At 40.3% G+C, this 25,736-nt stretch overlaps 1 protein-coding gene across 2 annotated transcripts in view; it reads left to right on the top strand.

Annotated features, from left to right (window-relative positions):
* Nucleotides 1-25,736, top strand: part of SLC7A1 (solute carrier family 7 member 1) — a 509,165-nt gene that overhangs the window by 195,647 nt on the left and 287,782 nt on the right. For both annotated transcript variants that reach the window (XM_085621651.1, XM_085621652.1), the window contains exon 3: nucleotides 11,821-12,203. In XM_085621651.1, the coding sequence (XP_085477777.1) occupies nucleotides 11,834-12,203 (370 nt within the window). In that variant the 5' untranslated portion in view covers nucleotides 11,821-11,833. The remainder of the gene's footprint in view (nucleotides 1-11,820; nucleotides 12,204-25,736) is intronic.

The raw sequence follows: 25,736 nt of genomic DNA, 5'->3' as shown, positions 1-25,736 counted from the left end.
AACTCTGTCTGACACGATTGTGTGCCAGTTGGCAGGAGATCCAAATATGCACGTTATTAAGAAACAAAAAAAAAAAACTAGCATCTTTCCTTTGCAGGTTTACCTCGCTTTTAATGAAATTCTTATTGGTCACATACAGCTTTCAAACATACAAACAATAACATTGTTTATTAACCTGTATGTACTGGTGATCTACGCACTTCATTCCTTGTGCATAATTATGTATGTTCAGTGTGAAACCTCAGAATAGCAAGTCTCTTGTATTCGCAAAACAGTGATGAAGGATTCCTGGCCAGTAATTGTCCCAGGGATCTCTCCTAGTCCATATTTCCCATAATGGTCTGATCTGTTGTTGTGCGAGTTGTATTCTGTAAAGTAGTAGGATTTTCCTCTGTGGTGTCCAAGGCTACAGCTCCATGCTTTCAATCATCAGCTTTCCAAGAGGCCCTCATCTTATGTTCAACTTTTTCAGCTTCATCCAAATCCATATTCAGTAAACGGTTACAGTTCGCTCATTGCAGTTATCCAAAGCGCACATTAGGTACGTTTGTCTGTTACCCCCTTAAAGTATTCATGGCAGTTCTAGGGCAACCCTAATTCATTAAATAGGCATGACTCATGAGAGTGCATGTCGCTTGTATATATTTTTAACTTGCGCTTGCAACAGTAGGGATATGCTGCCTCCTCCATATCATGCTTAGTGTGTTCTGTTTTTCTGAAGCTTGTTTCCTTCGTATAAGCGATTTAAATTGCTTCTTAAGGCACCGAAAAATTCTATTTTTACACTGTTTTATTAGTCCTGTATGTTACATGTAATCGTACATTTTTTATATATCTGTTTCGGTCTTAAAACTATTTCTGATATTTAATTTAGTTTATATAGGCTTCTGGAATTCTGCTCTTTATTACTGTACTTGCCAATGCTGGTCATGTAGAGTACGTTTTCCAAACCTCCCCTCTTCCCCTATATGAATTGTACCCAGCCCTAACACCAGCGTCCTGGACTTTAAAGTTAATACAACAGACCTTGCACATAAGTGTGGGATGTATAAATTATGCTCATCATCCGCCAGCCAGCCGACAGCTAGGTGGTGTAGGCAAGTTCCACAGTTCAGTATTATTGAGATGATTTTAGTTGGGTGGCACTGGCACAACAAAGTATGCTGCGGAGGCCACGAGATCGTGATATTTGTCAGTGTCAACTATTGGTCTCCCGTGCCTCTCCTCGTGCCAAGCCTCACAGTCTGCCCATGTTGATAATAGTGCAAAACAAAGTTGCGACTTGGTATGGTCCAGGTCCTATATTCTTTCATTGCGAGTTATTTTAGGTGGATGGCTAGGGTTTTACTCAGTGTGACATCTGTGTAGTACTTTGCATATCAAAAGTCTGTACTATGATACCAATATCCCCACAGTTGGATGCACCATTGTTGGCTCCTCAGGCAGTGTTGATGGTCAAATGTTTAATGCGCCTCGGTAAACCATGGTTGTCTCGGGCCTGAATTATAAAGATTTTTGCACATTTTATTTGTGGCAAAAAATTGCCATGTACTAAAGTTGCACTCTTAATCTGGAATCATGGACCTTAATAATCACAAGTGGGAATAGCCAATACAGGAATTCTGCCAGCAGCAGAATTGTGAAGTATGAATCAGTGCACTGGGAACAATTTTGTTAAAGAAGAAACTGTCTATGGATGTTTGGTTCACTTTAGGTTGTTTTCCCATTTTTGTGTGATTCAAGTCTGGAGGGAGGACAGCCTCAAAGGATAATTGTAGGTTGACCGCTGCAAGACATTAGCATTAACATTTGTAAATGTAATGCTTGTTACAATCGAGGGGTATAAAACGTGGTCTCTTGAAAGCAGTTGCCCATTCTGATGGCATTCTCCAAAACAGATTTTGTGTTTTTTGTCAAAGCGGCATGTGATTTCTGCATTCGCAAATCCAGGTTCAGGGGCTTGTTTATTTCTCTTTTTGCAAAGATTCTCCTGTTAATATCACAACCTCAAACGTGTGAGTTGTGTTTTTTCTCGAGCAGTTTTTACGTAGATTCCTTATTAGAAACACGTGGCAAAAAGTGGGGGAATGTGCGTACAGAAGGTGGGGAAGGGTAGGAAAGTTGGTAGAATCTGGGGCGAAAGTCTTTCTCCATAGGGCAAAATATTTTCCCCATGAAAATACGAGAAAAAAAGTAAACTGTGCAAACACATTTGTATCAAGTTCTGCAAGTGGCACTGTACTCCAATTACAAGAAATACCTGCACATTTGAGTACTGACTGAAATAAGTCAGGCATTGATTTCCTCCGTTACTCATAGTATTTTTTGTGAGAGTGAAAAAAAATTGAGAAAGGTGCTCCAATTAGAAGTAACAGTGCAAGGCCAAATAGTTTCTGACCTTTTGTGAATAAACTTGATGAGTTTATATGTGGCAAATCATGACCTTAAATTTAGGACGGACTGAGCGGGGGGAGGGGGCGCCGGATCCCGAGGCCAGTGTTCATGATGCCACCGTTGTAACCCTATCAGTGTGCCTAGTGTGGTCCCCATAGTGGCCTCCCTGCTTGTGTTAATTTTGAGTCCTGTGTCTGTGAGGTAACGCAGTCTCGTTGTCTGTCTTTCCAGTGTCTGCTGTAGCAAGAGGGTAGTATGAATCAGTGCATTGGGCGCAATTTTGTTTAGAGACGACATTTTGTCTGTGGATGTTTGGTGCACTTGAAGTTGTTTTGCTATTTGTGTGATTCAAGTCTAGAGGGAGGCAGGCTCGAAGGATAATTGTAGGTTCACAGCTGTCAAACATTAGCATTAGAATTGATAAACGTAATGCCTGTTATAATCAAGGGGTATGAACATGAAAAACGTATTCTATTGAAAGCAGTTGCCCATTCTGATAGCATTCTTAAAAACAGATTTTCTTTTTCTTATCCAAGCAGAGCAATTTAAAAAAACATTTCTTTTCAGCTTAGAAGTGCTGGGTTGTACCGGAAAATCACACAGAGGAGACAGTTTATTTCTTTTCAGACCTTTCCCATCCTCTCTGCCTCACTGACATTCAAGCCAAACAGACGCAGTGTAGGGAACACCCACACAAGCAGCTTAAGCGGGGGCAGTCCCTATGCCCAGTTAGTTATTTCTGTGCCTCTTCCCCCTGTAGACAAACTACTGATAAATAACTATGTTCAAGACTACCGTAAATAGGTTTAGTGATTCTGACGTGCACAGTGAAGGAAACCGGGAAATTGAAATAATTAAAAAGGGAAAACCGAGAAGTTCAAATAGAACGACGAGAAAAAAGTAAGAAAAAAATGAAGGATAAGAGAAAGATGGGTAGAGAGAAAAGGGGAAAACAAGAATTTTAGGAGAAATACAGTGATAGGAAAGACTCAAATATGAAATGAAATAAAAAGGTAAAAGACATGAATGGAAGAGTGAATGTAACGGGTAAAATGATTAAAAGATGAAAGGATGGGTGAATGGTTAGAGAAGAATAGATGGGTGAGAGGAGACGGATGGAAAGGGACATTGATGGTTTGAGGGGTGAAAGAGTGGATGTGTATATATAAAAGGATGGATGGAAAAGGGTGCGGTTGGATGGGGCAAAGAATGAGTGAATGGATATGTGAAGGGATTAACGGAGGCATGGATGAATAGATGGAAGAGCATATGGCTGGAAAGGGGAGGGAATGGTGCAGGGGCCCAACTAGACGTGAACTTCTTGGGATGGGTAGGGAGGAGGGGGGGGTTAACACTCCCAGCCAGGGCTGGCACTGGTCGCTCACTGTGCAGCAGCCTTTTTTGGCGCCACTCCCCTATTTCCTCCTTCTCCATGAATTCCCTCACTACTACTCACCAACAATGCACCTTATCACTCGATAGTACCTTTCTGACAAACATTTCATTTTTTTAGAGCCCTACTCATAGTTTACTCACACTCACTTCTGTGATCTGCATGGTACACATTCTTTGTAGCCAGGACATTAACCCTCTGTGCTGTGTGGGTAGCAGGAGTGCCCATGTGAGTGCACGGCGAGTGATGAGACAGTGCGAGAGTAGGGTAAGAGGAGTGACTGCAGGGTGAGTGAGGTGCCCATATGATTTTGGTTGCGGATGTAAGTCCGGAAAGGGACAAATTAATGTATGGTCAGTGATGGGCTTGTTGAAGTGATATTGCAGATTGAGCAGTGAGGGGAACAGGTGAGTGAAGTGTCACAAGTGCAGGGTGAGTATTGTGCTTGTGTGACTGTGCACCCCCGCTCCCTCTACTGATAGACACGCAGAGTGCCATAAAGCATCCTGTCCTTCAAACTCCGCACTTGTTCGATGACCTGCAATACAGACATGCGTTTAAAATCCAACCCTGCTACAATTTAGCTTAAAAAGCCTGTGCAAAAGTAGAGATAAAGAAAGACGTACGCAAGCGGGACATGTGCCAGTAGCAGAGTGTTACTTCTTGAAGGTCGCACGGCTGACCTCTGCCACCTCACATGGAAGAATGCTCTGCTCATGTTCTTGCTCGGCCGTGGGTACATTGGCCAACCTGATAACCTGCTGCTTTGTGGTTTTGTGGTTTGTGAAACTTCCCTCCACTTCTCATGGTTGTAGCAAATGCAAATGAACTGAAAGACGAAGCGGGCATGGGTAGCCCCCGGCATGCAGAACCTGCTTCTGGTGATTAGGAAGGCACTTGGCTTCAGTGAGTCATAAAGTAACTGGCCTGTAGCACGTGAAGAGTACAGAAATGAGAGCTGCCACTTGCAGGTGCCACTCACAAGTGGCTGACATGGCTTCATTATTAGCAGGGGATGACTTTTCAGGGTAAAATAAAGACCTCGGCTGTGAAAGACTTGCCCTGCTTCCATTGTCTTAGGGCAAAGACAAAGACCCTCGGAGCAGCCAGGATCCAAAGAAAGGCCTGCACTCGAGGTTAGAAGGAATGACCAGGGCAGGGAGGAACAGCAGGGTAGTGGTTACTGTGTTGCCTGGGGTCAGGTGAAGTAGGGTTGAACCGGAAGCAGAAAATGGAAAGGGCCCGGCTAAGGAAGGAAAAATAATTCTCATACAAGAAGAAAACGATAGCCTGATCGAGCTGCAGCCTCTAGAAGGGGTTTTAGCAGCTTTAGCACCAAAGCACAGCTTGCTTTCAATTTTTTGCAGGTTTTTATGGTACAAGCAAGAAAAGGTTATGCAGGGCATTAAGATGGATGCCAAGAATTAACATAATAAGTGTAAAATATATCTCCGTTAGAAGGGTAAAAGGGTTTCTAGAATCAGAATCTGTAACATTTTGTGGCTTTTTGTATAGAAATTGTAGCCAAGACTCTTCTGTAGCACTGAACCCCATGAAGTGGTCTACAACCCAAGTGGGGCCTACAGAATCGCAAATGCATTTAGAATTGGACTATCTTGACTGTATTACACTGCAATGCTGGGAAAATTACTGTTCATAAGGAACCAAAATATTTTTCTAGAGCAGGAGGTAAAAAAGGCTCCTGGGCATCTGGTATTTTCTTGGACCAAGAAGGTACTCCATAAGCTATTTGTTGTCAAAAATGAAGTAATTTGAATGCGGTGTCAATAATTGTATAGTTAAATTGATGAACACAAAAAACTGCCATGTTAGAAGAGAAGTGTAAACCAAGTTTGCATGTTTTTTTTGTTTCCATGAAGCCTAGTTGGTATTAAATTTTTTAAGAGTGTATTGTATTTGAAGGGTAATGTTGTTGCAGGAAAGGAATTCTCAAGCATAAGCCTCGCTGCCCGTCCTTATGTAGTCTGTAAAAAGGGTGTCACTTTTGAGCTCATGCCTCGCACTCCAATTTAAAATGGTATATGACGGGTTCTCGGCCATGTAAATGGAGCTCAAGCTTACCGTCTCCAGTATATGCACATTGTATTTTACAGGTTCACAGCAGGAATCTGGTCATTTGTCAATTTAAAATTAGGCATATGAATTAGATCCTATAATTGAGTATTCATTCGCGTTCTGGTAGGCTGCACCCCTCCCTACCCCCTTCTTAACTCCACATCCATCCTTGAGGGGGTGGGCTTCAGGAGTCTACAACATCTCCTAACCTGAAATCATGGAGCAGACTGCAGAAAGCACATGTACTGCTGCATGGAATCTTGGTGCAATGTGGACCCCTGGCACTAGTGACAGCTGAGGTCTTTGCTGAAGTGCATTCCCAGTGGACACTATGTGGTCGTGCTGTTAAGTTCTCCCTATATGGTATTTCTATAGTGCAAACCTGGTCAGAAGGCAGCAGAGTGCCCTATCACTGAAAATACTGAGGCAGCTTAAATAGTATTTTGTTAAAGGGAGCGCATTGATGGACCGCTGCCACAGTCCCTTCACTTAACCAGCAGCAAAGCTGGGCCCTGCTAATCCGAAGAGCTGATCTTTTTACCTAGTGGTTGTGGAGAGGAAGGACAGACAGCCTTGCAAGCTAGCTCAGCCTGGTGTCATAACTGAGGATGCCCCTGCTCGAGTCTCCTTGCCTCCTCCAACTTTCAGAGGGTCTTCTCGCCCCCTAGAAAGCGGATAAGGCAGCCTTCGTTGTGGTCAGTGGTACTGTGCATATGGCAGATCAGGTCTCAGCAGGCACCAGATTAGCATTAAGCTATGTTATTCATCGTTGGGCTAATTCCTACTGGAGTAGCCGTGCTCTTCTAACATGTGACAGAAGCCCATAATTGCTTCATGAAAGAACCAAAGCTGCTTCATGTGACCCTCTGCAGTGTGGATTTGGAGTAAGCATGTTAATAACAAAAATCATAATTTTTTTTTTTGCGATATGGCACTAGCTTCTGCAGTTTTGAATTTTCACAGCGTCACAGATTTCGGGTTACTTATGCCTAACTCAAAGGCACTCATTACTTTGGAAGAATGAAAAACTGGATTTAAAGAAGGGAACTCCTCAGCAGGGCGTAGTCTGCTCCCCTGTACTGTTTAAAGGCTTATGTGTTAAGGACTGATGCATTCAGGCAAGCTCAAGCAACATGTTCATTTGGAAGTGTTCAACGTGTAATGGATCTTGGCGTTGCGAAGTCTGCCTTTTGCTAGAGTCTGCAAAAAGTATTTTCTCAGATGAGGTGTATGTGCACCGCAGGTCATATAAAATATACACGTTCTTTGCAGTCAGTGCTCGGAGATGTGAAAAAGTGTTTCACAGTGCAGAGTAACAGCCATAAAATCATGGCTGAGCATAACAGTCTGCAGTTTCACACCTAACACTTGGGTTAGCTGTATTATGTCATAATTTATTGTCAAAGGTGACCTGCTTTGTTTAGGAGAAACTGAATAAATTCTGATTTAAATAGTGTATTCCTCATACCTGACCCCCGCTGTCTCCACTGCCTAGTTATATGTTCAAATGCTTTCAGATGTTATGTCTGCAGAAAGTTAAATGCTCAATTAATAGGAATCCCGTAAGATGGTTTGTCATTAAATTGGCCTCCAGGTTCGAAGGTTAGGAAGCATTCTTGAACGGCAAGAGGTCAGATGTTTACCCTTCGCTTTCGCCCCCGAGTCAATCTCTCAACTCTTTAGCCCAGATTGAAACTTTGACGAAGCTTATCAGCTTTACCTTACATTTTCTTCTCAGAATTGATGCGGATTCTATGTATTTCTCCAAAATATTCTCCTCAGTTTTCTTTGTGTTTAAAGTAATCCTTTTTCAAAATTTTAGGCTTTGACAAATTAATGCTTTTGAAAAGTGGGATGTTTGCAAATGAATTTTTAGGACTTACAACTGAAGCTGACCGGTGTCTACGATTTTTGATGATCACATTTTATTGGTTTTTATTGCGTGTAAAACCACAGACGAAAATACAATCCGGTTTAATGTGTCACAGTGAGCACATGCATAAATTGTTTATTCCTACAGTTCCAAACATAGTCCAGCCATTTACCCCAAATCTTCTCATGTTCCTGATGGCATGGATTGGCCTTTCTTTTTGGGCACACAAGTCCACTCCCGCCCGCCGTTCTGCTACCGAGGCAGAGTTTGTGGCGTTCCACTTGATGCCTACATTTTTATGGGTAGTTGAAAGCAAACACAGAAAAACAATTTACATTGTAAAGGCTGTTCACACTGAACATAGATAACACTTACTATAGTAAGGGAGCAGACCAAGAGAACTCATACCTCTGTATTTCTCTAGGGTGCAGAAGACCTTAGCAAGACCAAGATACCCATGAGTACGGGTTCTAAAGAATTCTGTGGAGCACAATCGAAATAGCCATATTGATGTAGTTGTGTGTTTGTTTAAGGGGATTCTTATATCCCTTTCATGTATGAGAAGGAACAGGGAAGACCGAATTAGAAGTAAAGGAAGGTGAAAATAAATCGAACACAAGAGGGCTAGGGTGAATATTAGTAGATAAGTTAAAGGGTATCGGAGGAAAAAACTTAAAGGAAACAAACTTTTGACCAGTCTGTCTTGATGAGGCCTAAAACAAGGAATATTGAATGTGTCTGAGTAGCAACATTTTTGAGTTATTTACTGAATTGGAGGTAGCTTACTTGGTTTCTTAAAGGGTCAGGATCATTCCATTAGCAAGGGCCCTAGAACTTCAAGGAGCTTCCCCTGTTTGTCTTTTGGACTTATGATCAATAAGCTGTGGTGCATTGGTTGGTCTTAAGGTTCTAGAGGGTTAATGCAAAGAGGCCAGATATTGATGGTAGCTCATTATCACCGAGTGCAGAAACTGGGTATTTACATATTGGATATGGTGGCGGATACTGTAAAAATGCAAAAGTAGTGATTGTGCGTGAGTTTAACCAATTTTTGTATTATTCCTATTATATATTCAGGTTATATAGATGTGAACTTTCACTTCCAAGATATTAAACAGGAAAGATTGTTATGGACTATAGGAAAAATAAGTTTGCTGAACCAAAGCATTTTGCAGGTCTCGGTGCTCCCCTCACAGGTTAAAGGTTGGTATAGTGTATTTGAATGCAGCAAAAACATAACTAAATGCTTACAAGGTACAAAGTGCTTAGAATTCAAATGAAAAATTGGTTTATTAGCCATTGAAGGTCCATGGTGGGTAGAAAGACCTAACCGCAACGACACGGGACCTGGCTAAAAATCAGATGGGTGGAAACAAGGATGCAGGGTTTTATAATGTATAGGAGCCCACCAGAGATTTGATGAGTGATTTGATTTGCGCTTTGTAAAGCTCAGCAAATGTCCATAGGCGTCAAGATGTTGTAGTCGCAACAGCCCGCACAATCCAGTGGAAAACCAAACCGATAGGAGGCCAAAAAGACAGTCTAAGTAGTATAAAGCCAGGTTGTTAATTCCTTTCTAAAAGACAAATGCCCCTTGATTGAAGTCAAAGACTGGGGGAGTGAGTTCCAGAGTCTATTGGCAGCAACTGAGAAAGTTGTGCAAACCCTCCCCTCATCTTGCGGACTCTAGGCAAAGTGACCAAATTGCAATGAGCTGATTGCAGATCTATACCTGGACTATACCAATAGAACATGTCCCTTATCACAACAGTGCTTACTTGGTAAAGAGCCTTATGTTTCATACAAATAGCCTTGACTTCGATACACTTTCTGATGGGGAGCCAGTGAAGTTCACCCAGCCCCACAGAAGCAGATTGGTGCTAGGGAATATCAAGAATAGCCCTAGCGAGAGTGTTCTGTACTACCTGCAATTTTGCCTGGGCAATGAAGTTAGAATCCAAATGGAGGGTGTTAAAGTAATCAACTCTAGACATAACCAATACCATAGCAACCTTTTTCCGCGCTGAGATGGGAGTGAAGGGAAAGATTTTTTTTAACCTTCTGATAAGCCAGAAGCACATTGCGACTGTGCGACTGGCCTGGTCATTAAGAGAGAGCTAAGTATCAAGAACTGCTATCAGGTTTTTAGTTTTATCAGCTGGGACCGGCCGTGTGCAAAAGCAGTCCAGCTACCAAGCATTATTCCAGATCGAGGTGTGCATTCCAAAGATCTACACCTCAATTTTCACACCATTGAGTATAGAGACAATTTTTCCCATCCGTTCTGCAGCCAACTTATATTGTGAATTTGAGTAAGAATTGTTTACCTTTCAAAATTCCATATGTGATAACCTCGGTTTGATACGTAGCACTGTAGTCCACCGTGAGTAGTTTGTAGTGCTCTGATTTATTCACGTTATTCGTAGTATTGTCGCTGTGCCTTTGAAAACATGCCATCTTAAACTTGAAACCGAAGTCAGAAGTTTTTCTACATCAATGTTTTTTTATAAAAAAGGCAATGAAGTGGCCTTGCCTGAAATGGTGAATATGTTTAAACCATTTAATTAGGCCTTTCAGGAACCTTTACATTTTCATTCAGAGACATGTATATCAGACCGATTTATCATATTAATAAATAAATTCATAGCCTATATGAATAGAATCATAAATAGCATAACTCTTTGACAGTGGTATCAAGGAATACATAGAGGTAGTAAATTCGCATTCTTTTTTTCTTTCTGATATTTTTAAAAAATAATTTGCGATATGGTCTCTTACACTGGGTAAAGTGACAGTAGATGCCTGGCTACATTTACACTTTTTATGATAAATCTATGCGCTAAGAATTTCAAACTGAAACACCACCATTAGCATACATTCAAGACCCAACTGAATTACCAACCATGAGCTACCAACACAAAGTTACAGATGAACACATTCCATGCCCAGACCACCAAAATGTTTAGACAGTCCAGAGAAAAAGTCAAATTTTCAATATTAAATGTAGCACTTGAAGTCATGTTCTTAAATAGTTTACCAACATGGACTCCTTCCTTTATGTGCGCCGCAACTACGTTTGTGCTGTATAATAACATATGCATAAATATATACATATAACCTAAATTACTTAAAATATTCTTTAGATCTATGTTTTCTGTTTCGAAATTGCGAAAATGCAATGCTCCAAAATACATTGACTGGCAGGTAGGAATCCAATGGTTCATAAGGCTATACTTACCTTGCTACTGGTAGATGCCTTCTGTTATTAAGATTGCATTCTCAAATCACACATCTGATTTCAAGGGCACAGTACAATTTAATTCTGCTCAGTCCCGCATACTAAAAAGTGATTAACTTAACAATACCTTTTACAAATATTTTCCTCATTTATTTTATTACATTTAAAATAAAAACACCAACAATGCACTGCTTTGCCAGTCACAATATCGTATGGTTGCATTGCTAAAGAATGCTTAAACAAGGCTACCTCGTTCATGTCCGCTCATACTGCATTTCTCGTGAAAGCATCCGTACAGCCGATAGTGTTGCCTAACACTTGTGGATTTTCTTTGTAAAACAGGGTAATTACTAAATCCGTTAAAACTGCTGTTCAGCTATGTCTGGTTTCTTTTCATTTTCTAAGTAGAATAAATTAAGCACCATAAAGCAAGAAAAAGAATAACAAGTGTTGAGGGGGTATGTTAAACCCCAAAAATCTATAAGAAAAGTTTGGAAAGTGTTTTATTATGTTGCAAAACAAAATTACATTACTTTTTTCGGTTAAATGTGTTCTAACAATTATCTGTAACCCATCATTCGAATATGGTTTATCAAGCACAAGCAGAGCTTTCATTAGAAATTAGCCTTTTTCGGGTTTTTTGTTGATAAGATTGCAATTATTGGGGAAAAAAACTCAAAGTTTTGATTGAAAATGAAGAAATACTTATCAAAGATACAGGAAACCATTCTCTGTGCAAGACCTACTGGTAGATCAAAATTCGTTATGAGGATATTTTTTGGGGGGGGGGGGTAAAAATCTGCATTGCTTCATAGGATACATTATTTACATTTGCTTCTTTCACAGATTGAAGAAAAGAATGGGGTTCCAAGTGCTTATGAATTTTGGCCAGCAGCTGTTTCGTCGAAAGATTGTGGACTGTCGCGATGAATCCAGTCGACTGTCAAGATGCCTGAACACTTTTGACTTAATAGCACTTGGTGTTGGGAGCACTCTTGGTGCTGGAGTCTATGTTCTGGCTGGAGCGGTTGCTCGTGAGAATGCGGGACCTGCCATCGTTCTCTGCTTCCTCATTGCTGCACTAGCCTCAGTATTGGCGGGGCTCTGCTATGGAGAGTTTGGCGCAAGGGTTCCAAAGACTGGGTCAGCGTACCTCTACAGCTATGTCACTGTTGGAGAACTGCTGGCATTCATCACTGGCTGGAACCTAATTCTTTCCTATGTAATTGGTAAGCGTCTATCAGATTATAAGTAATCTGGGTAATATTGTCACATTTTGTGATTTAAGGATCCTTAAAATCCTCAAGTTGTAATTCATTCTTGTGTTTGATGTATGTTTACTTTCTTTGATGTCCCTGCTCTCTCCTAAAGGACATTCTCAGTTAGTCAGTTTTGAAATATAAATACTTTGTGTGTCCTTTATACATTTGCTGTAGACCCGAGTCCTCGTTACTAGGCCCATTTGGCCACCATTTGAGCAGAAACTGGTGCTCTGTTAATGTATAAGGAATACTTTGCCAAATCGCCCAGTCATTAAACAGCTTTATTTGTAATTTCACTATTGTGTTTTTTACCACAGTTTTTTTTTGGTTTGAGTCTTGCTAAGAACCTATTCAGATAGATAGGTTTTTAATAGTATGCAGGATGAGAGTGCTATGGTTGTGAATTTTGCGCCTTTGCGGAGTTACTGATAGGTGGGCTGCCACACTTAGGCAATAGGAACCTAGCAGATCAGTGTTTAGGATTGTAAATGTCATAGTGTTAGTAGTTAATTGAGCTATGTTTTGGAGGAAAACCCCATTCTGATACTTGGAATACTTTATTCGTATTTGTAATGATAGAGGTATTTTAATTTAACCTGGTAGTTCATATGAGGCCAGTGGCTAGTTAAGTATGGTTGCGGGATAAACTGACGAGATTCAGAAATCCCGAAACGGGCAGTATTATTATCCACCATTAAGTCTTTTTGCCTATGCCCACAGCATAGACAGTGGAACTGCTGTAGGGGAGAGGCATTGCTTTCACAGTGGTAAAGTGTGTTGGTACCGAATCGAACTGCTATGCTGTGGAGAAGGGATGTCCCAGGCTTGGTGCAAGTGCCTCCTGAGCTCCCAAAGATGCACAAGTTTTAGGAAGGGTTCTACACTGACATTTGCATCAAACAAATTATTCAGTTGATAATACAAAATGCAAATAATGAACACAAACTTCAATTATAAAATTACCATTTATGAAGAAAGGTTGAAAAATTATGTAAAGGATAAATCTCACCAGTGACCATCTATGAGAAACACCCCAAAAATCTATAGAAAATTGAAAAAATATTAAAATCAATATATACACGATTGGAATGTGTGCCATGTCTAACACTGCATCCCTTCGAGCTGAACCACAAATGCAGGTGGTCATTTACGATCTCAGTTTGTCTATAGGAAAGCGCTTTACCATCACACTTACAAAAAAATCATATTGCATAATGGCATACATTGAGAGCCCTGGCTAAAGTCTGCACTGTTGATTGAAAATGCTTTTAGTGGCATAGTGTCTTAAAGTAAGATCAGTGATATGACTGAGAGTCAGTGTTAGACCCGGGATCCCTGGTTGGCTGAGTAGGGACCCACGTTCCAACGTCCGGGAAAGGAAGGTCACCTTTTTAGATAGCCCCGCTCACCCCCTCGGAAGCTTGGCATGAGCAGCCAGGCTTATCTTAAAGGCAAATGTGTAAAGTATTCGCAACCACGTTAACAATAATCCAATGATCACACCACAAATAGACTCCATACAAGTTTTGTAAAAACTAGTATAAACTTTATGTAAAAAGATATAAGATATACGATAAGACCACATGATATAAAACCAACATGCGATGTTGTGTAATATTTCTCCTGGCTGGTTGTTAGGCCAGCCAGCCATTGTAAGTTCTGGCGATATCAATGAGCACTTCTAAACATTCTCCTGTACTCCTAAAATCATATCATACAGTCGTAATGCTAGAATCAGATACTTGTGCAATGTAATAATACTGTCATGCGTAACATAACAATCGGGCATTTTGCAAGATCAAATAATGCAATGCGTGATACCACCACCAGATATGTCGTTCTGCACAAATAAGGAAATGCATATACACTAATCCGGTAATTCGTTATGCAGGAGAAATGCAATGCGCAGTACGCTAATCAGGTAGATCGTTATTCAGAAACAATGCAATGCGTCATATGGCAATCAGGTAGTTCGTTATGCGGATAAAAATGCCATGCGTCATACATTAATCAGGTAGTTCGGTATGCAGGAATAATGCAGATGGGATAGTATGGTGACATGTTTCCAGGTTTCTGGGAAAAGTGACTGTGGTGACGGAGTCCTTGATTATCGGAGTGAGTGTGGGCATCCAAATGTAGCTGCACCGTTCCATCAGCAGTGGAAAGCAGGCAAGGCAATGTGTGTTGGCAGATGCCAAACTTTGTGCTGAGCAAGTGCCGCTAAAGGGCCATGGCAGCATGGGCACACAGTGTCTCACAAGACACTTTCTAAGCACTTAAAGCAGTCTACCTCCTCTTGAGCATAGCTCCACTGCATAAATCTCCTCTCCACTGTGCTAGGGATTGTTTCTTAAAAGAAGGCCATCTTGAAATTGGTCTTAAGGCTGGTTCTGTTTTTTACATGAGTGTGCCAAGATTCAGCATGTCAAAAGGTGAGAACTAGATATGTGAGTGAAGCCCTCTTGCATCTAGTCCTGGGGACAGTTGGCATTTCCAATATTCAGATCAAATTCAGTTTTTCCCAAACATTTGGTTGGAATCTATCTTTAGATACAAGGATGGATGAACAGATCGTCTCTGAAACTTAACGGTTCAAAGACTGACATTCTCCTCCTTGGTCAAAAGGGACCCTCTCCACTACAAAACATCTGGCCACCCAGCTTAGGCCCGCCCCCAGACCCGAAACCAGAGGTAAAAAGCCTGGGTGTTTGGCTAGATAAGGACCTCTCATTCGTAACACAAGCAAAAAAAGTAGCCGGGACGTGCTTTGGGCTGCTTAGGTCAATTCGAAAGATCTTGCCCCTGCTCCCTCACAAATCCCAGAAACTGTTGATTCAAGGCCTGATACTCGCCAGGCTCGACTTTAGTAATTCCATCTACTTAGGGGCCCCAGAGGCAACCATGAACAAACTACAAAGGGTCCAAAATGCAGCTGCCCGGATCCTCACTAACACCCCTGCCAGAGCTTCGGTCAAACCAGCTCTGAAGCGTCTCCACTGGCTCCCGGTGAGAGAACGTGTGATGTTCAAGGCCCTCTGCCTGGCACATAGACTGCTTCAAAACAATGGCCCCCCAAGCCTGGAAAAATTTATCAAACCCTACATAGCTCCTAGATCCCTCCGTTCCAATCAGGAACATCTTATCGTCACTCCCAGAGTGAAGAAGGCACGAGCAGGAGGAAGACGCTTCTCGGTTCACACCGCACGTCTCTGGAACGCCCTACCTCACCTCCTGAGAACTGAACCTAATTACCTACGGTTCAGGAAGCAATTGAAAACCCACCTTTTCCCTTAACCGACCTCCCTCCCTGCCTCCGCTGACTCCCCAGTTGTACTGATCTTAGCGCTGGGATACTTACGGGTGACTACGCGCTCTATAAAAAAATAAATAATGATAAGAGTGCATTTCTCCTTTCAGGTAGTTACAGCACCATGGTAACCATTTGGGATGTATTCTGGCTAGATTGTCCTTGCATCTAGCACAACGCATATGATATGAGGCTGTGGCACCATTCCCTGTTTTCTATTAAGTGTGTGCCATTTGGCCAAGCCACCAGGCTAAAGTCTTTGTCCACATGTTGCTCCCACATTCTGAACTGCCGGAACAGGTTTCTAGTTTCAGCCCAAGCACAGGTCTTTCTTGTGAATGCTAATTGAAAGCCAGGATATGCATGTAGCTTACAATGAAGCCCAGAGGGAAAGGACCCCTACAGAGTAGCTCAGTAGGAGTTATAAAAACAGGAAGACTGCTAACTCTAATCTTATAAATAACTCTAACTTTACAGACTTCATACCTACAGGGGGAATCACAAACTGGGTATCTCACACTGCATCTATCCAACACGCACATGAAATATATTGTCCGGGGAATCCCAGGCAGTCCAGTTGAATGACCTTCTACACTGATTTACGAGACTGTGCTCCTTCTTAATTCAAACAATGTTTGTACACCATCATGTTTGCGTTTGTTCAGTACAGCATTACATTTGCTGAATGTGTGCCCTAAAATCAGTATTCATTTGTAAAAGAATTAGTGCCAGGGCCCAAAGTTTTTAGCAGAGGCTCGCCATTGGTGCCATTGAATTTAGGGTTGTGAATACCAAGGCTGCCTTGTCTTGATTCCACCTCATGCCTTTCATCCACGACACTGGACTCCCCGCCCCCTTTCCCCCTTATCCAAGGTGTTTCCAACTTCATCTTCACGCTTCTTTCCCCTTTCTATCTGCCTTTCTCCGTCTTGTTCTGGTTTAAAGACTGATGATGAAAAATGTGTCCCTGTCCACAAAATGGATTGCCGGTAGGTGGGCTTGCAACCACAGGCTCAAATCAAGCACTGCCTAAAATGGGCTTTCATTTGGTCAGGGTTAAGACCTTGTTTGGACTATATTATTTGTGTTTGTGATAGTCTTCTGTTTTATTAGTTCTTTGAGTGATGTAATATGGGGTTCCTTGTTGTCCCCTCCCTAATCTGGGATACACTGCGTACTAGCTTAGATGACATAGATTGCTTCAGTCTGGACGCGGTGTGCGAAGAACACTAGCATCCAGAGGGTAAACATAAAACATAGTGTGTCCGGTCTTGCTGTATTGAACGGTTTAAAGGGGTATTCCATTCTAGAGGACAAATGTTCTTTATCCTGCCCTATAGTTTTAGACGGTCTCTTTGCATTTTGAGATCTACTGTGACATAGTTCATTGGATTGTCACTTTAACCAAAGTTCTGCCTTGTTGAAGAGAACAAAAGCCGTGAAGGACCTTAGCTAAGATATTGCCTCTGGTTACCTATTACACTTTTGTGGTTTACAATTTCTCAACAATTGAAGGGTTTTTCTAATGTTTTTAACCAACATATGCAAAATAGTCAGCTAATTTGTCTACCATTGAAAGCTGTGGATGATTACCAAGATCACCACATTACTGGGTCAGAATCTTTTGACCAACCATCAGGATTGAGTCCATTTAAAAAAAAATAAAAAAAATGTTGTTGGTTTTTAAATGATTTTATTGATTTACTTGACACGCAACCAAGAATTACAGAGTTTGTGCATCTCATACAGATCAAAAGAAAAAAAAACAGGAAAGAAAATACAGTCTACAAGAATTGAATTTTCAATTATATAAAAATGAAAAATATAAAGCTAAACTATACAGTAGCATCGAGCCATTTAGTAATCGGGGACCAAATATTTTGCCCCCAACTTTGTTTCTTGGGGCCTCGTTTTTTATAGACAGATAATTCTAGATTATATAATGAGAGTAACCTTGCTCTCCAATTACAAAAAGTAGGAGCATCAGAATTAATCCAATTAGTGGTTATTCATAATCTCACAATAGACATAGAAATAAAAAGAAAACTAATTTCGTCATTTTCCCGAGATATTATTTCATCTTCACTTTCAACACCAAAAATAACCAGCTCCGGGGTTAATATAACAGGAATTAATAAAATTAAATTTAAGAAGCCCGTTATATCCTGAAAAAAATTGTTTAAACATGGGCATAAGAAAAACATATGTATAGAGTCAGCCCCATACAATCCACAGCGGATACACGAATGACCAGAGTTCCCCATAGATTGGGTCCACTTCGAAATTTTGGCAGGGGAGTAGTACAGATCAAAGACAGACATAAAATGTTGCGATTTAAGACTACCATCCATAACCACTGAATTTGACGACTCTAATGATTTGACCAAATTAATACATATTTTATCTAATTTCCGTTCCCAGCGAGCACATTGCATTATTAAATCATCAGAAAGTTCAGCCAACATTATCTGATATAGTGCCCCAATGAGTCGTTGTCGTGGAAGCACTTCAACTATATTGATAGGATCCAAATTCCCCTGGCCCGTTTTTAATTTAGCACTAAGAAAACTGCGAATTTGTAAAAATTTTAAAAAATCACATTTAGGGAGGCCAAATTCCTTCTGTAAAAGTATGAATGATTTCAAGCTGCCGTTTTGGCAAATATCCCCAATAACCTGAATACCTATATCCGCCCATCTAAACGTAATCTTATCTTGGAATGTTAAGGATAATAGGCCATGAGCTGAAAAAGGAGTATACAGGTTAAGATTAGGGATATTAAAAAGCTTCTGAATTCTCTGCCATACAGCATATGCAGATTTGATTATTTTGAATCTAGTTTTCTTATAGAAACTAGGTTCCAGGGTCTTGACTAGTCTTTGTCGGGCTTGTTCACCTAAGAGCATCTCGTAAATAGAAGGATTATTAGCATCTAACCTAGCTGTTTTTGCCGTCACAAGTATCTCCATGTGCTGAAATAAAGCGGCCAAATGATAGAATAAAAAATTCGGCATACCCCAGCCACCTCTTAATCTTGGGAGAATCATCCATTTTTTTGCTCTTCTAGGTTTGCGGTAGCTCCATAAGAAACGAGAACAAGTCTGTTCAATTTTAGCATAGAGAGAGGGCGCAAAAATTAATGGAATAGTTCTAAAAAAAAATATAGAAATTTAGGAAAAATAGTCATTTTAATAACATTGCAACGGCCGTATAATGATAAATGCAAATGATTAAGTCTTTGCAGAGTAGTATTGATATTGTGAATGGCGGGTAGTATGTTAAGTTCAGGAATACGTTCTACATCCGAAGTAATTTTGACCCCCAAGTAAGTAGCCTCTGAGGTTGTGATATCCAGAGGACGGGATCTATCTGAATGTAAACATTGCGTTTTGTCCAAATTCAGTTTGTAGCCAGAGAGATCCCCAAAACGTTTTTCACAAATATTCACAATAGGAAGAGCATGCCTTAAATTGCTAGTAAATATAGCTATATCATCGGCATAGGCCAATGTTTTGTAAGAGATGTTATGCAGAATTACTGGTTCTATATTTATTTCCCTTTCGAGTTTCTCTAAAAAAGGATCAATATAAAGAGAAAACAATAATGGGGAACAGGGACAACCCTGTCGAGTACCTCGGGTGATATTAAATGTTTGTGAATTTTGACCAGATATACGAATGATTGCTTCAGGTAATACATATAAGGCTTGAATGGCTTGAATAAATTCAAAGGAAAATTCCTTCCAATATAAAACCGACCACAGGAATTGCCAGGAGACCCGGTCAAACGCTTTCTCCGCGTCTAGCAGGATCATCCCAAGCGAAGATCCCGTGGCTTGTGCCCAATCAAAAAGGGCAATTGTTCTCCTTATATGATCAGTGGTATCTCTGCCAGGGATAAACCCATGTTGTCTAGAAGATACTAATGGAGTTATGACAGAGCAGAGCCTTGTAGCAATTATTTTCGCATATATCTTACTATCAGCCGTGATGAGTGTAATCGGTCGATAAGAACCGGGATTAAGTTCCGGTTTCCCCTTCTTCTTAAACACTATGATCATGGTCTTATGCCAAGATTCAGGGGTTAATCCGCGTTGAGCTAACTGAAACAATGAAATTAAAAAAGGTTTCAGCGTTTGTCGAAATGTCCGGAAAAACTCAAGGGGGATGCCGTCTGCCCCAACAGCTTGCCAGATGCTAGAGATAAAATAGCATTCTCTATCTCATCCCAGGTAATTGGAGAACTGAGAATTTCATTTTGTTCCATAGTCACTTTACATGTGGTTATACCACTTAAATATCCCATTATACTTTCATTAGAGACTTTTTTTTCAGCCGTATAAAGTTGACAAAAATTGTGAAATACATTTAATGCACCCTGTGGGGTATCAACAATTTGATCCTGCTGATCCTTTAACCTACAGATATCATTCGCCACAGCTCTTTGTTTAATGCGCTTGGCCAAAAGTTTCCCCGTTTGTTCCCCAAATTAAAAAATATCTGAGCGATGTTGAATATAGTTAGATGCAATCTCTTCAGCAAAATGTAAATGTATTTTGGACTTAATAGCAGATATTAAATTTAAACATTCATCAATATTTTGAGCTGTACTTATATTTTTAATAAGTTCAACTTCTGCTGCTGTCAGTTCATCGGTCCAGGATTTCATCAAAGCTTTAGTCTCCTTTTGAAGGTGTAGTGAGAAACTAAGTGTTTCCCCACGTAAGGCGGCTTTAATTGCGTCCCAAACCGTAATTTCAGGAGCAGTACCTTGATTTATTTAAAAAAATTCCAGAATCCATTTGGCTATATGCCGACAATAGGTCATTTCTAATAAAAGTTTTTTATCAAATGTCCATATATTCATAGAAAGTCCATATAATGGGATCTCAATCATTAATGGATTATGATCGGAGATAAGTCTTGGATGTAAACTAATAGTGACCTTATCAGCTAACGAATATGAGCAAAAAAAATAATCAATCCGTATAAGTTTTTGGTGTGGATTGGAAAAAAAAAGTATATCCAGGCTCACCTGGTCTATGTCTATACCATATATCCACCAGATCATATTCTACAATCAGGCCCTGTAAAGCCTTAAATGTTTTATTCTTGCGGCCGGAATATGGTATACCGCCTGTTAAATTAAAGTTATGCTCTAGATGAATATTGAAATCTCCGCAGATAACCAACGGAGATGGCCAAGTGGCTAATTCAACATTGAGTTTATTCAAAGTTTCTGGATCGTCAGAATTAGGCCCATATATGGAACAAATTGTAAAAAGAGAACCACAGATATCTACCAGAAGGATAACCCAACGACCTAATTGATCCTCTTTTTTCCGTCGACAGACAATGGACCCATACTTTGCTAATAACGCAACCCCCCGGGTATTAGTACTTTGATGTGTGCAGGCAATTAAATCAAGGCCCAGATCTCTGAGCCAATTTCGATTGCACCAAGAAATGTGTGTTTCTTGTACACATAATATTTCAATTTGTAAGTGCCGGATTATTTTAGCAAAAAGTTTCCTTTTTTTCCGGTCATTAAGCCCAGAGATATTGATGGTACAAATAGACCGCTTGTCTCTAGCCATTCTCACAGTGAAAAGACAACATATGCACTTGACACGATGCTGTGTAATAAAAAAAAACTGTAAACGTGGCTGAAGTCATCATTATGATAATTATTTCCTTGTAAACATAGAGACGCACAAACAAATTGAATAGATTAAGTAAATCAAACAAACCGTGTACCCCCCCTCACCCCCAACCCAAACACCCCACCCACCCCAAGGGGCCAACCCCCTTCCCACCCACTGAAAGGATTGAGTCCAAACGATTGTTGGGGGAAAAAAAACCTGCGAGATGCAGCTACATAAAACATATTAGGCACTAAATTGCTCAATTACTGAAGGAAGGAGCCCAACCATGATGATGAAGGATACTTCACTGTCTTCTCCTTAATACCTTTGATTGACAAATGTTAAGTGCAACAATCGATGAACATCAGAGGTGATTCACTAAGCCAGTGAGTATAAGATACAAATGAACTTGAGTGCATCCAGCTCAATGTACACTGCCTCCTGTTTGGCCTACTAAGAATAACCAATGTAAAGCTTACCTCAATAAAGTCACTACTAAAGAGTTTTTTTTCCATTTCAATGTTTTTATTTTATTTCAGCTGTGTGGCACTATGAATGCAAATAGTTTGCAATGCATCCACTATAATACATCTGTTCCCTTGTTGCAAAAGAATAAAATAGAAATGGGAAAATGTTAGAAAGCAGGGAGATGGGGATTTAGGAAAGATGTTTTTCTGTCATGAAATGTTTTTCTTAAAGTAACGAGTAAGCAAAGATGTTGCTCTTAATTTCTGATTCCTTGACTATCGCTTTATATAGAATATTTTTTTCTTCAAACGTGTTGACAGCGTGGCTAAACATTGCTCATTTCAAATTCTTTCCCAATTCATTGATCTAGTTCCTCCATAAAAGTTCAGTTAAAGGCTGCATATGTTTGTTTAATCAAGCCCCAATTTTAGTTTTAACCACCAATCCACAGTCCTTAACAGGCTTCATTGAATGTTATATAACCGTTGCTTGTACCCTCTTCCAGGCAATTGATCTAATACAGGGGAGACCATTAGTCGATGGGGGACCAGATGCATAGCAGACCTCCATGTTATTCAAAAGGGAAAAATGTTAAATAAGATCAGAATAAATGTGGAATTGTTTAATTTGTGTTTATACTGAAAATATGGTGTTCATCTCGCTCTCTGTTGGACGGTCACAGAGAAACCTTACATGATAAAATTAAACCCATAAAGTACTTAGTAAAGATAAAAATCTGTCGGCAACAGAATTCTTAGTAATTGTATTTCTGGACCCAAACCTTCTTTTGAACTTAGAATGTGTTTAGGCTCCTCTTGAGCTGAGGGAGACGTGGAATAAGCTGTGTCCACAAGCTAGAAGAAAAACAGTTTATCTTTTCAATCTCTTTGAGATGCTTTCTGGCATAATTTATCAGGCTCTATCTTCTATATGATTCCTCCACTTTTAGACCGCAAGAGCCTTCTGCACTTAGTCACTTAGTCTCCTCCTTCCTTCCAGCCTCAAAAATAGATTTTCTAGATATGTAGGGTAACTACACCCAAAAATCAGTTCTTATAATTTTCACCAACTTTTTTTTTTAACTCTCCTTTTAGAACATTAATCACTGTTGTCCCAGTGAATCCTGACTGCTCTGTATTACATTTATTTACATATTAATTAGCCAGATAAATAATTCCGCATGGTATTTTACTATGTTAGGTTACCCTTTGGAATCTGTATAAGTTAACTGTGCTACTGATTGTGTTATATCTCTTTGATCCGCGTACATAACACAGACCGTTGCAATCCCTGGCCCATAAGTATCTGGAGTATTGTGAGAAGCTCAGCTGCTCCCTTGTCACATTTTGTGGAAAGGGGTGGGGAGAAGCATCATCCTAGTGCTACAGTTGGAGCACCATCCTCACTCAAACACGGTTTTGGCGGTGGATACAACCTCGTCCCATGTTACCAGAAAATGAGACAAAGGTACTTTACATTAATCTTTGGTTTAATTCTGTAAGGTTTCCCTAACCAAGTTGTTGAAGGGTATCTTTGGTCACTCCTCGCCATCACCCTCCTGCCTTTTCAGCCTGCTCGATGAAAGTCTGACAGTTTTGAACTGATTAGACATCACCAAAGCTATTCAGACATGACTCTGATAAACAGGATGTACTATTCGGCAAGCCAGAGAAACATGCAAGCACTGCAGATATACATTTACCACGTTGCAAGAAAGAACAAACAAGAAAAAGTCTCCTGTATGACATTATCAAGCACCTACAGAATGAGGACTAATTTGTGGCGGGGGTCTTTAGTATTCCAGGAAACATGAAAGCCATACACCTGGCCTTATTTCTGCATTCTGTACTTTTCTCACAATAATTTGGACAGACACAGGTACAGTCACCTACTCCTGCTTCCTACATGAATTGAGGGTTATATGTAGACACAGGGCAATAATATAGGTAGCCGACCATGGTTACCAAGCACACTATTGAAGGATAACCCTGGTCAGAATGCATGCACATCCCATAAACCCTGGTTGTGCCTCCAGATAAAAGGAGCAAATCAATGATGTGAAGTTGGGACACTGAAATCGCAGTTCAGATTTCTCCCTGGTAGCTCCTGTGAGTTGTTGCCTTCGTTTGTTGATTATACAAAGCAGGGTCTTCATTATGGGGGCAATACAGTCTTGTCTATAAAGGTTATAGGTAGTCACACCTGGATAGTAAACATTGGTTTATTTAACCAACCTGAACATAAGGACAATCTTTGTCATAACACACAGAACAAACATTGGAAAGTGAACACTACTATTATCTACAATACTACCAAAACTACCAGGACTTTCAGTGTATACGTTTTTTTGGTAAGAGGGTGCCCTTAATCTTATCCAGCTCACTCCTTTGATGAATAATGCATGTCGGAGCCATGATTTTCAATTTTGTTTAGGGACCGAGACGGGTTACCCTTCTAAGAAATTTCCCAACGTTTGGGAGACGATGTATGTCCCTGTATGATATGTGCGTTTGCTTCACTTCATCGTACTGTTTGAACTTTCAAGTTTTTACCTTCTTTAATCTCTTTATTTGGCAGTGAGTCTGCATTTCATATGTTGTCTGGTCCTCTTGTTTATTTTTATTAGTGTTCAATTTTGATGACTGTGATCAGAGGATTCAGATATCTATGCCGGTTCTAAGATGCTCCCAGATGTTGTTAGATGCTGTGTTGTTTGACCTTCGAGTGGGAGGTCTTAAGTCAACCCAAGCTCCCTGTTTACAGAGACTTGCTTGTATTATACACATCATAGTGGGTGCTGCCCATGGTGGTGCACTAAGTAATTGTCACACTTATTGGTACTCTGTACCTTGCTACTCTTACAGGTTCTAGCAACGTGGCCCCTCATATATTGCTGATTTCCAGCACCACTTTTCCCAATTTCCTGAAAACCAATTGGATTTCCTCTGATTTTTAGACTTCTTGCTAAAGGCCTCGTTTAAACATTTTGCCTCTAGCAAGCCTTCACTACATGGCTGTTTTATGTTAGTATTTGAAATTGGGCAATTTTATGAACATTACATTTATCGCTGTAATTAAGTGGCTGCTTTCAATTTAAAGTTTTATATTCAAATGTAATTTATACATTGTCTAAATTATATTTAAATACATTGTCTACTGAACATGTTATTTCACTAAATTGACCATGTTGCTGTTTGTAAAAAACTGAGCTCATCTACAGGTATGTTCACATGTCTGCTATATGGTTATGATATGCAGATACCTTTAACCACACCTTTCTCGTATCAAAGACCATTCCCAAAGTAATCCTATGGTTTTATATGGGGAGTTGGATGGTTTGTTTTCAAAAGCATTGTTGAGAACAGTTGTAACAATGGTGCTTTTTGCAGCACGTTGGGTTAGTCTCATGAACCTGAAAAGACCACTATTTCTACTTTTCCATCATGATTTTTGAAATCAGGTTGTGCCTCACGTTGCATTCTGAAGCCCCTTTGACCAATAACATAATCCAAAACTGGACGATATTTATTAACCAATTTATTCATAGTTTCACAATACCCTCTAACTCAGAGGTCTTCAAACTTTTGTAGGTTGAGCCACCCGGCTGAATTTTTTTAGATGTTGGGCCCCCCACTACCTGACAGAAATTTCTGGAATCTGGTACAGTACATAATCGACCGCAACGCGCATATCACTGGTCATATCCAGCAAATAATGTTCAACACAATAAGTGTTTATTAAACTGCAGGTTTGTGAGTGGGTGTGGTGAAATGACAGAGGCTTATTACGCAGCTCAAAACATGATTTTCCAAGATACAATGTGTGCAAATGGTTTTTACTAGGATGCTTTGTTTTACACATGACAGAATAATAATAACACCACCACCAACATAAATGTGATGGGTGTGCTGGTTTTTAGCCACATAGACTGTCAATCTGTGGATGGATTTTTGCTAATGCCATCCTCAGGTTGTGCTCCACATCCAGTCTTGAACGGTACTTAATCTTTAATACTGCAAGTGCTGAGAACCCTATCTCACATAAATAGGATGAGCTGAAAGGCAAGAGTTTTTGTCGCAGT

Source organism: Triturus cristatus, chromosome 8 (assembly GCF_964204655.1).
Source record: "Triturus cristatus chromosome 8, aTriCri1.1, whole genome shotgun sequence".
NCBI lineage: Eukaryota > Metazoa > Chordata > Amphibia > Caudata > Salamandridae > Triturus > Triturus cristatus.
The sequence above is the reverse complement of the archived record's forward strand: the minus strand, read 5'-3'. Positions and strand labels throughout refer to the sequence as shown.